The following is a 16,968-nucleotide window of genomic DNA, read 5'->3' as shown; positions in this document are numbered from 1 at the left end:
ATGTTTATCATCTAACATTTATTCTTGCTAAATAACTGTAATCCTTGTTTTGCCTATTAAACAAGTCAACAAGTCCCTGTTGCTTAACTCCCAAGTGTTTATCAGACTGCACAAGCCCAAAAGTTGGCAGATGAGCTGGGGACAAATCATTTTTACACACTGCAAAACATGTGCGCTGAATGTGTGTCAACTTACACATGACATAAAAAACTAATTCAGGTAAAATATTGAATGTTTTTATAGTAATACAAGTGAGTTCAATACAACATACAATATATTACATGTTTTTAGACATTTTAACAAAAAAAAAAAAAAAAAAAAAAAATCTTCCACCTTGTTCCAAACTCAATACATTAACAGCCAGTTGTGACTAAAGTATACAAAGTGCTGCTACATTGTGATAATTTCATCGGTGATAATTTCACAGATGAAAATATTACATGAAGGTTTGTTTGCATCCAGCTTCGTTTAATGTCAGCCACAAAAAAAAAAAAAAAAAGTTTAAAGAAATCCTCTGCGGGTGCTATCCTGATTTCTTTCCCTTTAAGAACTCTAAAGAAGGCAAGGCTCTGTGGCTGATGAAACCTTTCGTCTAAACAGTCCCAACGTTTGATCTTCTGCACGAGAAGCATTTTTAGGTTCAAGGGCACACATTTTGGCAGTTATCCCATTCCAAAAATGTTTTCTTCCAACTGAGTGGTGTGCAGTTTATGGTTTATAATTATTAAAGCAAATAGGTAAATGCCTTCTTTTGATCTTGCTCTCTGACATTTCTGTAAGCAAACGCAGGATCAGTAGCTGTATTCACAACTGTAAGGTAGCAGACGTCTGTGACATTGCGTTGTAAATGAAAGTGTTGTTGAAGGGCACAAACTGGTGGCTGATGATCTTGATGGCCTCTTGAGCAGCAGATCCTAAAGAAACACACATCTGTGATTTCTTAGCACTGTATAGGCAGGATATGCTGTGTATTAGGATCTCAATCCATTTCTGAAGAGTGCAAAAATATTACCTCCCAAAAATGCAGCAACTGTGTGTGGCTCGGCGGAACCATATCGACAGCTGCAGGTTATGAAAATGGTGAACAAGTTCATAATTATTAGGCACGGCCTTTCACAATGACTCTAATTTGTAAATCCAGCAGTGACCACGACTTACAACTCATGGATGTAATCATCTTTGATGTTGACGTTGAGGCTGTACTCCTGCAGTAGGCTGTTCACACAGAGCTTCAGTTTGCTGATGTCCTCCTCCACCTGGTAGTTATAAACTCCTGGTTAAGTGAGGACATGCGGAAAGACAGAAAAAAGAAATTAGGCTGATGAAATTATTTTATTAATTTTTAACAAGGCTCAACCAATATCATCCAAAGACCCAACAAGTGATGCAAGTGTTAAAAGGAGCTATAAAAACAACTGCAGCTTTAATGCTCATTGCCTGCAGTTTGCATTACTTTAAAATATTAGCAGCTACTACTTTCTCTTTTTACTTGTAGGTGGCCACATCAACATGCATCTACACATTTAAACGTTATTACTTTCCTTCCCTATCGATGGCACAAGGTGGTAAGGTCTGACGCTGACCAAACAGCCAAATGTGCAACTTACCGAACCCCCCAAAAAAGAATTTGATTTTGTGAAGTAGTCAGGTTACATGAAGGTGTTTCACATCTTGTTCCATTCAAGTCAAAGAAAAATCTGTATAAAACTTCTCCATACCTGGGTAGCGGGAGTGCAGCTGATAGAAGCGATCAACAGCACGAAGCATGAGGTAGAAGACCATCTCACTATCTGGATTGTCCATGCTTGAGGCTGAGGACACACAGCTATCGTTAATTGGTGAATATTCTCAAAAAGCTTGCCAGAGGAGAAAATACTACTCGAGTCAGCTTAAACATAAGACAGGAACAAGACTGAACAGGTGATTCAGACAGGAAATTAATCTCCAACTTACTGATTTCATCTTTATTCACTGAATCCACACTATATTCTTCAGCCAGAGATCTGCATCGCACCACCCTCAGAAAGGAAGAATTCTTACCTATATAAAAACACAAATGTCTACAGTTAAGTGTAAACGTATTGCAGGTGCAGCAATAAAACAGACTATGCCCCCCTTGTATGAAAAATGAAAACTTTTGAAGTCTGAAAAAGCAGCTTACACTGCTGCATGATAGCAACATGTGACAGACATGGTGCTTTCAAGTGCTGCTGAATTAGTAGCAAAACTTAACTGATGACTATACATAGTTTTCAGTCACGTGACATGCGCGGTGACCTGGAGGGCAAAGCAATGGACCAACATAGTGGCTCACACTCCACTGTAGAGACGCTGCAAAAGCAGTCACATTTTATTTGGATCACATTTCAACATAAGAAAAATTTGAACATAATCTGCATGCGTTGGGCATATCTGATCCAAATAACGTTACAGAATCCGCTGCTGCATTTCTACAGGTAAAAACCGCCAGGTCCCTGCCGCCGCTCAACTACGGTAATGTTTACTTTTACCTTATCCCTCACCTAACACAGCCCAGTCTTGTCTCCTCGATTAGTAAATCCGAAAGCACAACAACCATCCAGCATTTTGGCAACGCAAAAAGTAACAAACTCAAAGTAACAGTGTATCACTTGCATATTGGTTGGCAGGCAACAGAAATTAACTTATTTTTGTCCTCCAAGGGAGCGTTTTCATTGGAGTGTGACTTGACTACTATGAATATGGCGTAACGCAGTTTCGATTCACGCATGTGTACATGTATGGATAAAAAGATCCTTATTGGGTATGTTTACATGGAGAATACAGTGATTACTAAGAATAATCTAATCAGACCTTGCCTTATTATTATTATTATTAGTGTTAGAGTTTAGAGTTAAATGCCTCTAAAAGAAACTTTCCATATATTGTGTTAATCAGATACAATCACTGAGTATAAATGAGTGCAAAAATGGGAGGGTAAAGGTTGTTAATTAAAGAATGTGTGACTTACAGAACAGTTTGATGTCCTTTTCAGGGATGCTCTCTGGTGGCTAGTGGAAAAGGAAAAGTAATTTCAGTGGTGATCCATTTTTAGTCTAAAACAATTTTCACTCATATATTGAGTATTTCAAGGCAAAATAACATAACTGACAATAGCCAATTTTGTTGTATGTCTGCACAGTTATCCACAAATTTGTTTTCTCAAGTTAGTTAAACTTGTTTGAATGCATGTGTAAGAACTGGGAATGTATTTGTGATGTATGCATATTATTTAGTCATTTTTATGTGGTCACATATTTTCTCTTGAACACTTCTTTGGGACAAATTTCCTTATATTAATCTTCTAAGCAGCTAAAAGCCTTTGAATGTTTCGACAACAGTAATATTGTCACATTGGTTTTAGAGTATCTGCGGTGATACATCAAATCTAGTGCTTGAACTGACCTATCAGACATTTATTTTGAACATACTAATAATTAATTGATTTAATTAAGGCCTAAATTTAAAAACACCTTAGACTTATTCAGATTAACCTACATACTACTAATGAGTGAGTACATGGGTTTACAACACACCTTTCCAACGGACTGCAATAGACATTCTACATGCTTAGAAACAGCTGCTGCATCCTGCATGGCCTTTTCCCTGTAACTGAAATAAAACACACAAATGAACAGCACCAAATCCAGAAACCCACATTATTAAAAGCATTCACTGTTCAAAAGGGAAATATAGCACCAGATGTACTCTTGGATCAGAGAACTTTTGGAGAATGTTTCTGTTGCTCTTGTGCCCTCTACACAGCTACAACCCATATATTCACTTACATATTTTGAAGGTTGATGAATTTCTGAGAGTCTGCGATCATATCTGGGATGGTTCCTCGTACAGGTAGGCTTCCACTGCCTTCACTGTGAACAAACTCCTTGACAGCTCGCAACAGCACCCAGAAGGACAGGGTCTGGTAAACATGCACCAACAGAATACACCCACCGGTTTAAGAAAAGGCAAATATAATTTCAAAAACTACTTATTTTATGCTATGATATAACCATGTAGGTATTTTTTAATAGAATGGAACCTTTGATGTGATGTTGTTACACTGCTCACTATTGAAGAGGTCTTCAACAGCACTAGGAACCTGCAGAGACAAGAGACGTTACTAGGCGAGACTCGTGGTAATTGTGATACTACTTCAAACCGAGTCGGGTTTTACAAGTGGGATATATTGCATGGAACATAAGATAACGCTTAAAAACATTGTAGTATTTGAGGTCTGGCACCTTGGTTGGATTTAAAGCAGTATTGACATTCTTAATAGCTTCCTCAAAGTTTTCTTCATCCTCTGGGACACCATTTTCATTCTTCAGGATTCCTGATGGGACAATAAAATCAAAATCAAATCACAGATAAGTTTGAGTTGCACAGTCAAGTCACAGAATTTATAGGCAACTACAATCCAGAGATACCTTCCCGAATAAACTGTCTGAAGGCCTCTTTCTCCTTGTAATTTTTTGGAGGCTGACCGTTGTGCTACAAGGACAAAACCAGAGTGACATCACACTTTAGCACACTCAAGAATACATGTCAGTGATCAGACACTGGGGAGGCCTCAGAAAATGAACTGTACCTCACTGAGCCATTTCTCCAGGTATTTAGCAACAACGATAATCCAGGGTGTGTGACTATGATCCTACAGATTAAATGAAAAAAAGGCAAAGGAGTACAATCAGTTGTGTAAAGCTGGTATGGTTTAAACTGACTAATGTGCATACACAAATGTGTCAAAGTACACACCTTCTTCTCCATGCTGTCAAGGTCGTAGGACTGAATGTGGCTCTTGAATTCGGCGAAAGGCTGGTCTAACCTCAGGTCCTCCAGGGCATTGTCTGGATGAGATTCAATTACTGAAGAGAGAGGTGGTACAATGTCAATGTAAAGTAAATAAATTTCAAATTATACAAATAAACTGAAATCGCCACATCAAAAAAAATACTAAATACTAATGAAAGCATTTCACACAAAATTTGTTATTTAATGTATTAATTAGTGTCAAAATAACAAAGAATCAAAGTTAAACTAACCTGTATGCTCCTCCACCACAAGTCTCATGTAGCCGATCAGGCCGTAGGTTTTACAGACTAGGAAAGGTACAGAGGCACTCCACAGAACTGAGCCTAGCCTCAAACATGTGCTAATGAATTTTAGAGAAATTGACATGTTAAATGGGCAGAAAATAAAACAACAGCTAATCAGTCCAATTAAATAACTGCTTCTACAATAGCTGTAAACAATTTCTATACATTTGAAAAGATATAATTCTCTTTGCCAATTCCAATAACTGAAGAGAAACATGCTTTGTAATCTTTACAGTAATAATCTGAATCAGAGCCACCAAATGAAATTAAAACACATGGAAGGCTCTTGCACTAGCAGTAGGTGTATTCAAATGTTTCTCAAACAGTAACAAGTTGTTTTATTTTGAATCCAGTAAAGCCAAAATGCTAAAGTCTCCATCCATGATGGACTACACAAAGTTTAGATATTTCTAAGAAACAAAATACTCTTTCGGCATTCTGCTTTCTTTATAATTTCTAATTAACTATTTTATAACAATTAAAATGAGAGAGTAAAGATGAACTACATCTCATACCTTTCTGGCAATTGAACACCAATGACTATGGTAAACCTGTGGAAAAACTCTGGATCATTGTCCAGAAGCTTGTCTGGACTCTGCAGGAGTAACAGAAAATACAAGAGGGCTCTCTGTCATTATCAGAGTGATGATACTGATCAACACATTTACATATTTACACAGCACGTGTTGTAAAGACTTTCATGTAAAGAAATTGTAACATTTTTTACCTGGTCTAAATACTTTTATTTAACACTAGGGCTCATGTCTCTTTAGCCTGATAAAGCATTTTTCTGATTTTTTTATGTGTTTGTAGTGTGATACTACTGGAACAGTATGATTGTGGCACCATGCCAAAACCAAATACCAGTACCAACCTCCTCAACAAAGTTTCCAGAGACATCACTGTTAAGTTCTTGTAGGAGCTCAGTAGCAGCCTGTGCTCTATTCTGCAGCAAAAACGAAAAGTCAGGGCGCAAAATTAAATAAAAATTTACTTCATGAAAACCATATAAGAAATTGTGTGTCTGTCTGCACTTGTGAAAGAGAAATGTGTATGACATAGATCGTTTTTTTAGGTAAGGCATACCTTTCCAATGCTGTTGTTGCTCAGAAAAAAGCTGCAAGACAAGATCAACAATAAACAAACAAGTAAAACTAACACATTATGTTGAGCTTGGACCAACACAACAACTGCTATCTTACTTGTTTCCAACATCTTCTCCAGAAACTATGTGTCCGTCAACTATGGTGAATGCTCCAATACCTGACAAAAAGATAAATTAATTCAATCAGAAAGATGCTTTAATCAGCACCTGCAGTACAAACACAGAGCCACACCTGTTTACCTGGAAGTACTAGGTTCTTCAGTATCTCTGTTCCAGTTGCTGTGGCGTTGATGAGACAAACATGTGCATTCTCCAGTGCTTCTTGACCATGGTCACCCCACAGTCTGAAAGCACACAACATAAAATGGACATGCGTTGCCATCTAGTGATACAATTCATCCTCAGCCACAACAACGCACTTAGCAATAATGAATTGGCTAGTGGTATGACAGCTTCAATAACACCGACTGCCTTTTATTGTTACACTTGTTTTACCTTAAAACGCATCATAAATTTGACAGGCAAAATAATCAGAGCAACCCAACACATTATAACAGTATACTAGCTAATTTGTGTGTTCGCTCGTACATGGTGTTTTAACTGTAACGCAGATATCAAGCTAACGCTAGCTAACGTTGGCACTCCCGCCTCAATGTTTCTGCTGTGACCGAGCAGATTAAATGCATATAACATTTAGCTAAAGGGATGTGTTATTTTACGATCGATGTGATACATTTACCTGAGTTGCCTGTCGTATTTCTGTTCCTTGGAGGGTTTAGTAGCTGCCATGGTAGCTTTCGAATGATTGACGTCCTTCTTCTTCAGATTTTACGGCGGTTGGCATCCACGATGTTGCATTGCTGCCACCTCCTGGTTTCACTCTTCTTCTTCTTCTTCTTCTTCTTCTTCTTCTTCTTCAGACTAGGCACTGCTTAGTGCATTGCTGCCTCCCACCGGTGCAGTATCGCCATTGCAGATTTAATCATCTGAGAGTGATTATAAAAAGTTTATTTTTTGGAGCACCCCATCACCCATCAATGTTCTGATAGACAATATTTCCATTCCCAGTTTGTGCAATTCTACAAATGATCCAGTGTCCACCCAGAGTATCCCCATTCACCACATTGGCCATTCTACCCAATTGCCTGAGTTGGTGCAAATCCTTCCCTCAGCATAATGTCTTCTCCTGATATGTCCACAAAGTCCAAGACCAACAATATATATATATATATATATATATATATATATATATAGAGAGAGAGAGAGAGAGAGAGAGAGAGAGAGGCTATAATATATATGTAGATATGTTTCAGCTCGACCAGACTGGTTTATCAACTTCACAGTGCATTTCTTGCACAGGATAAACCTAAGTCCTAATAAAATTGGACAAATCCATCCTTCCAGTGTTGAAAAACAGCTATTTAAAAACTATAAACATATGAAATAACATATTTAAAACAGCTCAAAAGAAATGAAGAACAACATTTTCAAAGCCGACCTTGTTCCAGATATGCTCAACATGTTATTTAAGGAAAGGATTAAGGATAACACATGCAGCTGGAACTTGTATCATTTTTGTCATTTTTCTCTCTAAATCCATGTTCGGCTATATTTTGTATATTTTGTCCTTCTCTGCTAATTATGTCTATAAAGATTCTCAGTCATCCAGGTCATAGTTATCCAACGAAGGTTAAAATCAAGAGCAACTGGACTTGGTTGAAGATACTGGAAGACGTTTCGTCCCTCATCCAAAGGACTTCTTCAGTTCTGACTGACTGGCAGGGAAACTCAGCTATTTAACCTCAGTGGGGTCGTTGGCCCGGGTCATCGATACTGCTGGTTCGTTAGTGTTCCTGGTTGCTGTGACGACAGTCGTTACAGTCGTTAAGACTACCTGTGGCCAAGACTGAACGACCATCGTTGGTATCTTCACCTGAGGTCAATAGGTCACGTTTGTTGAGTTTCCTGGGAAGTGATGAAAGGACAGCATTGTAAGTGGGGGATAAGTGGTGGCGTAGACCCCCTCCCCTGTTCAATGACGGCTTCTCGACCCTGGTGTAGATGGCTTCCTTGACACCTCTTTCAAACCATCCATCTTCTCTGTCTAAAATGTGCACCTGGTGGTCCTCAAACGAGTGTCCTCTGTCCTTCAGATGTAAGTAGACTGCAGAGTCTTAACCTGAGGAGTTCTCAGCTAATTAGCAGAGAAGGACACTTCATTAAACACTAATCATAATTGTCTAAAATTACATAGCCTACAATTCATTATCATTATAGTGTATAAAATATATTAGGTAGCCTAACCTATTGTAATTTAAACGCATTATAATCATATTTTGCTGAAATAGTTTAATCCGAAGAGGACTGGCCTAATGCAGTAACATTAGACAAGCTTAGCAAACCTCAGACAGGTGGACCGTGTGTGTGGGCGGGAAGGGGCGTGTTAAGAAAAGGATTAATTGCCCTTCCCCTTTGGCGACTAAGCCTACATAAACTTCATCTATAGCTACAACGGCTGATGTCCGTGGCGGTCCTGCACGTGCGCGCCGCAGTGTAGGAGTCAAATACCGACAGCTTGGTCAGACCTGAAACAACAAACAGGGGCAATGGCAGGGAATCACTGGGGATATGGAAAAGAGGACGGTAAGATCTGACACCATCCAAGCTCCAGGCTGAATCTTTGCAGCTTTCCAATCTGTAGCGGAAGTTATTAACGCTCAATTGTAAAATAAACGTTTATTTGTTTTTGTTGGGGGCATTGCGTGTTTCAACCAATGGGAGTAACGAAGAGGAGGAATAACGCTGTTAATGCCAGATTAGCCACATGCTTTAAGGGGTGACTGCTGTCACCTTAATTTGACTTTCCACTAGGTTTGCACGGTGCTCTTGAGTGACAAACTGCGTTGCATCAGCGTCTTGGCAAATATGTTTACTGTGCTGCGTTGTTTGGAGTGGATGAGAGAGTTTTGAGTGAATTTCACTGATTATATTTTTGATCATAGGAGGCTTAATTGATGGTACCACATCTTCATTGTTGCTTGGGAAAACAGACCTTGATCAGTTATCGGTTTACAGTTGTTATAACTAAATTAGCTGTGTTAAATAAAAAACTAAAGCTTTAATGTTTGACTATGCTTTAGAAAATATTCAATATTTTCCTTTGCAGGTGACCCAGTGAAATCAGTTTTGTTAAAGATAGATTTCATCATCACTCCATAAATTGGAGCTGAAGATATAAGTGATGGGTGTAATGAAGCCTTCATTTTCTTTTTTTTCTCATGGTCTTCTTGGTAAGGTCCTTCTGTATGGCACAAAAACTACCCCGTTGCTCAGGGTAACCGGCAGTCTCCCATCGACATAGTCCCTCATCAGGCTTCTTATGATCCCAGTCTGGGCCCGATTGTCCTAAACTACGATCAATGTACCTCCATCAACATCGCCAACAATGGACATTCTGTTGTTGTTGAGTTTGATGACTCGGATGGCCGCTCAGGTGAGGAAAAACTGATTTAATTCAGATTCTTCAGTTGAAGTTGAGACCTTTTTTTTTTTTTTAATTGAAAGCCAAAATCACACCTTGATGGGGCTATTTGCATTGATATGACATGATCTATGACTGTAGGCTATTACAAGATTATTGAATACCTTGCAATGAATGACCGAGGCAATCATAGCTCTGATATTGAATTTATTGAAGGATAGCCCCTTGAGATGCAGAATCTCATTTTCAAGGGGGTCCTAGAACACAAATACATAATGAACAAATACAAAACAGAACATTACAAAACTACATATGGTACACATACAGATAACTCGCACACCCACTCTCACCCACACCCAATACCCTCCGTCAATACAAGGAAAAATAACAAGTTAAAACAATCCTATAACTTCAATTATACCAATAGACAATCAACTAACATTCAACCCCAAAACAAATCAAATTATTACTTACTCCGTGTGTGTGTGTGTGTGTGTGTATATATAATATAACAAACCAACGTAGTGATACCTGATAGCATTAATAACATGAACATCCTGTAGCCAAAGACGACAAGAAGCAGCAAAAAGTGCTGCTAGATCTTAGGGTAGGATGAAGATTATATATTGAAATGATTTCTGTCCAGAGAGAGGGGGGGAGAGAGAGAGAGAGAGAGAGAGAGAGAGAAAAAAAAAAATATATATATATATATATATGCATGCATGCGCGCATTGGAAATCAGCGCTAAAACTTTACTTTCAGTAAACATACGCTTCAAAGGTGGGACTACGTTGATATTTCAGAAACTGCAAACCATGTGCATAACCAACCATAATCAAAGGTTACAAATAAACAGCTGATTATGCTGTAGGGATAGTGCAGCCAGCAGTTAACTGTATGAGTGTCTGTCTGCTGGACAAGAGATATAATAACCTTAGGTGATCTCATTGGTTATTATGACCCTATTTGCTTTTATCACTGGGTGGATCCATGTTAAACACCCTATCATTACCATGAATGAGAACCTCAGAAATGTGGGGCTGTTTGGCTCAGACAATTTCCACAGACCAAGCTGTCACTGAAAAATTATTCAAAGAGGAGACCATTAGGAAAGCTAACGCACTTCCTCTGCAGTTCCCTATAGATCAAATAAGGTGCACAAATCCCCTAAACCTACTGCTGTCAGTTTGCCATGTGTGGCTTAGTCTGGGTGTACACATGCATATTCTCACACAACGTATTCTGTGTCACTGTTGTTATGGCAAACAAAAAAGAGGATAGAATAAAATTAAACTTTCTATTAAGACCGATGCACACGAGTAATTCAAACTGATAGCATTACATAATATTACAATAGCAAATCAAAGATCTCTGTATGTTAGAATAACAAACATGATAGAGTTAAGACCAGTTTAATTAATTGGAATTAATTAATGCATTTCTGGTCAAGATTTACAACATTAGCATTATCTTTACCTGATTCATCACATCAGTTATTTATATACATTGTTTATCTACTGAGCACATCATTGCTAATTATGTCAAAATAATTCTACTTTAAACTTTAATTATACTATAACCTATAACAGATTTTATCTTAACAGATCACATTGTTTTTGTGGTTATCCTACATCTATAATGGATTGTATTGCCCTTTGCTTTGTTTGCCATTCGTGCCTAGCTAATCTGACCTGGACTAGAGTGGCCTGTTTGTCAGAAGGATGTCAGCAGCATCACAATGAATAACAATCAGATTAGAGTGCCATCCATACCCAGCAGTGCAAGCCATCGGTTCTGAAAACAGTCTGTACTGTCCTGAGAATGGGCGGAATGTCTTTATGACATACATTAAAACTTCTATTAACCCTTGTTGGTTTAACTTTCCATTCTGGTGTGGACCTGAATGGAACGTTAAACCAACCTAAAAGTACCTTAACTTTGATTTTATTTGGCATAGGATTGGCTATTTGTGTCTGACTAAAGCTTGTGCCACAGATCTCTGATAGATTTGTTGGTAAAGCAGGCTGTTTGTCTGTTAGTGTTAATGTCTCAGCTTTGATTGCTCTGTGCAAAAAGCAGTTTGTCTGACACAGAGAGAGAGAGAGAGTGTGGGTGTGTGCATGTGTGTGACTGCTGAACATTTCTTTTTTAAACATCTCTCATCCTCTTCAGTGATCCAGGGAGGCCCACTTGACAATCCCTACAGACTGAAACAGTTTCACTTCCATTGGGGGGGGAAGGGCTGCCATGGGTCTGAGCATACTGTTGCAGGAAATGGCTATGCATCTGAGGTCAGTTTTTGGGATTTCAATACTTGCACCACAGTGTGTCAGTATCTAATTAAGCAAACACGGACAACGTATTTAGCTATGTAATAAAATCAAAGTATGGCTTTGATACTAAAAAAAAAATATAGCCATTTTACATCTGTGTATATGACTATTGGATGTAAACTTTCTTTTTAGACCAGTGTAAAATGTATGCATGCCCCAATAATATTCTTGTAGATACGGTATTTGAGCAACATGCGTATGTCATTCCTACTTTCAATCCTACTTTGAAAAGATAACATGTATTATATGGCTAAGAACAGGATGTTAATTTATTTAAATATAAAAGTCAGTCTTATTCTGTTTCTGTCTTTCCTCCTCTTGCCACCTCTAGCTTCATCTAGTCCACTGGAATGCTATCAAGTACAAGACATTTGGGGAGGCAGCAACAGCTCCTGATGGCCTTGCTGTCCTTGGAATTTTTTTAGAAGTAAGATGTTTCTGTTAGAAGTGGGAGGTTTCTATACCTGTGCCCCTGTTTCCTCTCCATCCTGTATTACTGCAACAATTCAGCAGTTTCTTTAGGTCTGCCATAAGTCATAGTAACTTGAAGCAAAGGCCGAATGATGTGGTGGAGTCAAGTCCAAAAAACAAGCAAATGGTCAAAGCACAGGTAATGCAGGTAGAAACAGGGACCCCCAAGACATAAGCGCACACAGCAACATAAGATAACTAACAATCTGGTAAGGAGTGAGTGGGAATGGTCCAGTTAAGCATCTGCAGGGCTACGGGGAAGTGGAAAGAGGTGAGAGAGTGGGTGGAGTAGGCCTGGGGCATGTTCGTTCTCAAAACATTTTGCACCAGTTTGCTACAGTTTCTGGATAGAACAACATGTTTCCTCGGCTTTGAGGTATGATTTCTCTCATTTGGTGGTTGTGTCACAGGTGTTACCCAATCAGCATCACATTGTTTTTAAATACAGCAATATTAAACAGGCAGTGAAGTGCAGTGTACTGTACACAGCAGGGTTTTCAAGGCACCACCGTTTCCTTTCAAATGAACGTTATGCTACGTTTTGTCGGCTGAACTTGGCCCAGGTAACTGCAGAGGAGATGGGGAAGTAAGAACAGGTGTGTAGTTGGGTGTTTCAGTCAAGTGATGGGAAAGTATGAGGGCATCTGGTGGATTAGCAGAGAATGGCAATAAGAGGGCCGAGGCAAGTGGCTGAAAAGAGGGGACATAAAGACAGACTTTGACAGTGCTTGTGACATCAGTAGTTGGAGTCCTAAGGCTTCAAACTGTTATAATAGTAAGTAGAAACATTACTGATTATTTATTTTTTTCATGAAAATAGTTTCTCTGTGGTAAATACTCAGCAATTGCTGTGTTGCGGTGATGTAATGTTTTTGTGTCCGCTTTAACAAAAATTAATGATTTGATATAGAGTCACTCCAAAATCACAAAACAAATTAAAAAAACAATCTTGTCTGTTACATAAGAGAGGTGATGACCACAGATGGCTCCACACGATAACAGATGCCCTGTACATGGTGAAGTTTAAGGTGAGTACTATTAGATTCTTCCATGTACTTTTTGTGTGTTCTGTTTATGACCTGCTCTCTGCATCATTGCAGTAATTATAAAAGCAGTTGTCTTTGCATTTCTGTGACAGGCTAGTGTCACAAATTTCAAAGGTTTCAACCCAAAGTGCCTCCTACCCAGCAGCCTCCACTATTGGACGTACCTGGGCTCACTGACCACACCCCCCCTGCATGAGAGCGTCAACTGGATCATCCTGAAGGAGCCTATTGTAGTTTCTGAAAAACAGGTGTGTGTGTCAAAGTCAAACATGTTCCCTTTGACCACAGTGATCTTGAAGCATTGAGGATTGTGGCTCTTAGTTTTTCAGTCCTCTGTAAAATAAAAAATAATATAAAATATAGTTTTACATTATAGTGATGCTCATCCTGCCTTATAAATGAGAAGGCTAGACTCAATATATATATTTGAATGATGGCTAAGAGCCCGCGACCCTGTACGCAGGATAAGCAGTTGACGATGGATGGATGGATGGCTAAGAGAAACGACATTTAAGTTTGTGTGTAAAATTCTGCGAGAAATCATTTACAACATATTTCTTATCGTAGACGGGGAGCGAGAAAGAGGTCTGTTCACTTAACAATTAGTTTCCCCCTTAGTATTGGTGTGGAAATTTTTACAATGAACCAGAATATACAGCACCAAAACTCTAATCTGTAGTAGTTATTTAATATTACAAACACATCGTTAACCCCAATCCAGCTATTTTGACTGCAAGTGGGCAGCTCCTCTAGCACAAGATCTATATTATCCTTTACTACGACTACATCTACCATTACTGCTTGAAAAGAGGCTATCACAGTATCAGAAGTACGCAAGTGAAATGTCATTCTTTGGCATACATGTTGTAGCTAATGATCTTCACCCATTTTCTCGAGAGCGATCTTTTCTCAGAATGGGCAGTTTTTAACACCCATGGTTCTGGCTTGCTATAATTAGTTAGGTGATTAGTTAGACTATTCTCCACTAGGCTCCAAGGATCCATTGTTTCATCACTGGATTAGTATACCAAGTTTGAGTGATTGTGGGGGTGGGTGGTGGTAGGATTTACATCTGTGCTGTAGCATATCCAGAAATGTACTGTTTGACCAAAGTGTGACACTATATTTAGAGGCCAGAACAATGGTAAGCATCATTCATGGGGAATGCCGTAAGGTTGTCTTGTTTTGATCCACCCCTCTTATGACTGAATTTAATGAAAGTGTAGGATAAACCCCAGTTGGTTGACAAGTTAAGCTGACTAACTGGATGTCTGCAGCACATGTCCTCTAGGTCCCCCTATGAGCTGGTCCTGTGGCGACTGCTGCCAGCCTCTGGATTATACTCTTACACTGTTGATCTTTTCTAGTCTAGTTTCCCATTTTTAACTCCAGGACTGCACATGAGGAATCAGAGTTTTAATGACTGCAGCACCTTGGGTGTAGTCATGAACAGCGTGTCTGTAAACCCATGTTTGTGGCATAGCCGGGACTGAGGTATAAGCTATAGGTGACTTCCCCCACAACCTATGACTCCAGACTTCAAGCTTTTGATCCCCTCCAGCTGATTATCCTGATGGATGGATGACTGGATGTTTTCAGGGCTTAAATTGAGAAATGTTTGCATGGAGACTCAGTGGGGGAAAGCCCTTACATAACAGGGTATTACTTTGTTTTTCATTTCCCCACATAATAGCAGACCTAGAGCTAAAGGGAAAATACCAAAAAAAGGGTGGTATAAGTTTTGGAAGTGGCATGAGTTAAGAGTAAGTAGTCAGTATTTTTCTTGTCAACAAATGTCATTTAAAGAACATAAAAATAATTAATGTTACTAAAAAGTGGTGTCTTTACCAAAGTGGGTGGTGGTGGTGTTTATTTATTTATTTTTTTTTTTTAAAGAGGAAAAATCGGTCTTTTTGTCTCTCCCAATGCAGCTGGGCAAGTTTAGAATGCTTCAGTTCAGTGGAGAGGAAGATGATCAGAGGATACGCATGGAAAACAACTTCAGGCCTCCCCAGCCTCTCAAAGGCAGGAAAGTGCGTTCCTCTAATTAATGTGACCTCAAGAGATCTGGAGTTATAGATAACAACTGTGAAAGCACTGATTTGAGTGTACTTCTTACCACATGGTAGCATTTCCTGAGGACTTTTGATTTACTTTGTACTGAGGGGGGGGGGTCCTTCTCACCACTGCCAGCATGTTGAGATGCATGTTTCCCTCTACTGGTCAGAAGCTTTTATTTATGGGTTGTTTGAATATTTTTGTAATGCATTAAAAGTCTTGCAATTTTTGCTGAATGAAATAAAATTCAAAATAATTTGTACAGTCTTTTTGTTTTTTTCCATTAGAAGGGGTCCAATGTTAAATTAAAAGAACTGGGCAGTCTTTCTGGACTTGATTTGGGATTTTCTAGCTTTGGCTTCTGCACTCAACCAAAGACTGCACATGTATACTGTTAGAGGGAGGAGTATAAGCAAACATTTACATTTATTAAATTCAGTTGTTCTCTTCTTATCAAAAAAGCATTGTTCACCTTCTTTTCTTAAAGTTGCTATAACTGAACCTTGTACCTGGTATGTACAATATGTTTTTGACCGAGAAGCCGTTCAAGCAAATGTTTAAACGCTCTCGTACTGATGAAAAGTAGCAATACTGCATTCAAGGTAATGAGTAGCCAGGTTGTAGCCTAGAGGGCTGAGGGACAGTGACAAGGAACATGGACTGCGATCGGTCAATTATTTACCAGCTATGTTCATGGAACAAGTTTTATCTGGCCCTTAAATTCAGCATGGTAGACTGTTTATAGTTCATGCTATGAATGGGGCATATAAAAAAAAAAATGTCCATGTATGAATAAATATCTGATCCAATATTGAAATAAAGTATATATGTTGATTCTCATGTACCTCTGACCTTAATGCCATTAAGCCATCAGACAGTGATCCTCTTAAACAAGATACTGTGGGAGAAACGCCTGTCTATTCATTCAAAGAGACAGATACACAAATAAACAACCTTCTCGGAATGAAAATGCCAGTTCACATTGGGATTTGTATTTGATTAGCAAAGTGCACCTTTAAACGAGACTAAATATTTTTTGCAAACTAAAGGTTTGGACGCCACAATCAGGATAATGTTAAAGAAAGTTCAGAGAGCATTAATAATTGGTGAGGATGCAACAAATAAACTGTACATCATGAATATAGATTAAACTATATTTAATTTAATATTATGTGTATTTTTAAAATGACCCTTAAATTAATGAAAACAGAATTTCTGTTGTGTTTCTGTTTTGACAGTGGCAAGCATATGAAGTCTGAACTTCTTTTTAAAATAAAAAAATCTGATTTCATTAAAGTCTTTGCCTTCAACATGTTACATCATTTGTCAGGCAGATGGTAAGAAGGAAATAATATAT

The 16,968-nt window shown here is 38.6% G+C and overlaps 2 protein-coding genes across 2 annotated transcripts; one reads left to right on the top strand and one right to left on the bottom strand.

Moving 5' to 3' along the window:
- Window positions 1-214: 214 nt before the first annotated feature.
- nae1 (nedd8 activating enzyme E1 subunit 1) lies at window positions 215-7,116 on the bottom strand. The gene is made up of 20 exons (XM_038701780.1): window positions 6,962-7,116; window positions 6,463-6,566; window positions 6,320-6,380; window positions 6,204-6,234; window positions 5,992-6,063; window positions 5,633-5,712; window positions 5,064-5,173; window positions 4,777-4,886; window positions 4,610-4,672; window positions 4,449-4,512; window positions 4,263-4,354; window positions 4,061-4,120; window positions 3,807-3,940; window positions 3,555-3,630; window positions 2,990-3,029; window positions 1,954-2,040; window positions 1,719-1,811; window positions 1,159-1,273; window positions 1,013-1,062; window positions 215-914 (listed from the first exon to the last, which is right to left on the bottom strand). The coding sequence occupies exons 1-20, from the start codon at window positions 7,009-7,011 to the stop codon at window positions 805-807; spliced, it is 1,602 nt and encodes a 533-aa protein (XP_038557708.1). The 5' UTR covers window positions 7,012-7,116; the 3' UTR covers window positions 215-804.
- Window positions 7,117-8,742: 1,626 nt separating this feature from the next.
- Window positions 8,743-15,875, top strand: ca7 (carbonic anhydrase VII). The gene is made up of 7 exons (XM_038702125.1): window positions 8,743-8,865; window positions 9,518-9,715; window positions 11,876-11,994; window positions 12,368-12,463; window positions 13,473-13,535; window positions 13,646-13,801; window positions 15,485-15,875. Exons 1-7 carry the CDS (start codon window positions 8,829-8,831, stop codon window positions 15,602-15,604), a joined length of 789 nt encoding a protein of 262 aa, XP_038558053.1. The 5' UTR covers window positions 8,743-8,828; the 3' UTR covers window positions 15,605-15,875.
- The last annotated feature ends 1,093 nt before the right edge of the window (window positions 15,876-16,968 follow it).

The sequence above is a fragment of the Micropterus salmoides genome, unplaced genomic scaffold, assembly GCF_014851395.1.
Source record: "Micropterus salmoides isolate LMB-PRFRI ecotype aquatic unplaced genomic scaffold, ASM1485139v1 Ms_hic_scaffold_6, whole genome shotgun sequence".
Classification (NCBI taxonomy): Eukaryota; Metazoa; Chordata; class Actinopteri; order Centrarchiformes; family Centrarchidae; genus Micropterus; species Micropterus salmoides.
The sequence above is the reverse complement of the archived record's forward strand: the minus strand, read 5'-3'. Positions and strand labels throughout refer to the sequence as shown.

Bases quoted from the DNA above. Each gene is read 5' to 3' on its own strand.
- nae1 (XM_038701780.1), bottom strand. From the start codon at position 7,011: ATGGCAGCTACTAAACCCTCCAAGGAACAGAAATACGACAGGCAACTC. The intron at 6,381-6,462 runs GTAAACAGGTGT...TCTTTTTGTCAG, and splicing joins GAAGAACCTAGTACTTCCAG to GTATTGGAGCATTCACCATA. The intron at 5,174-5,632 runs GTATGAGATGTA...AAAATTCATTAG, and splicing joins GGTGTTCAATTGCCAGAAAG to CACATGTTTGAGGCTAGGCT.
- ca7 (XM_038702125.1), top strand. From the start codon at position 8,829: ATGGCAGGGAATCACTGGGGATATGGAAAAGAGGACG. The intron at 8,866-9,517 runs GTAAGATCTGAC...CTTCTTGGTAAG, and splicing joins GGGATATGGAAAAGAGGACG to GTCCTTCTGTATGGCACAAA. The intron at 11,995-12,367 runs GTCAGTTTTTGG...TGCCACCTCTAG, and splicing joins GAAATGGCTATGCATCTGAG to CTTCATCTAGTCCACTGGAA.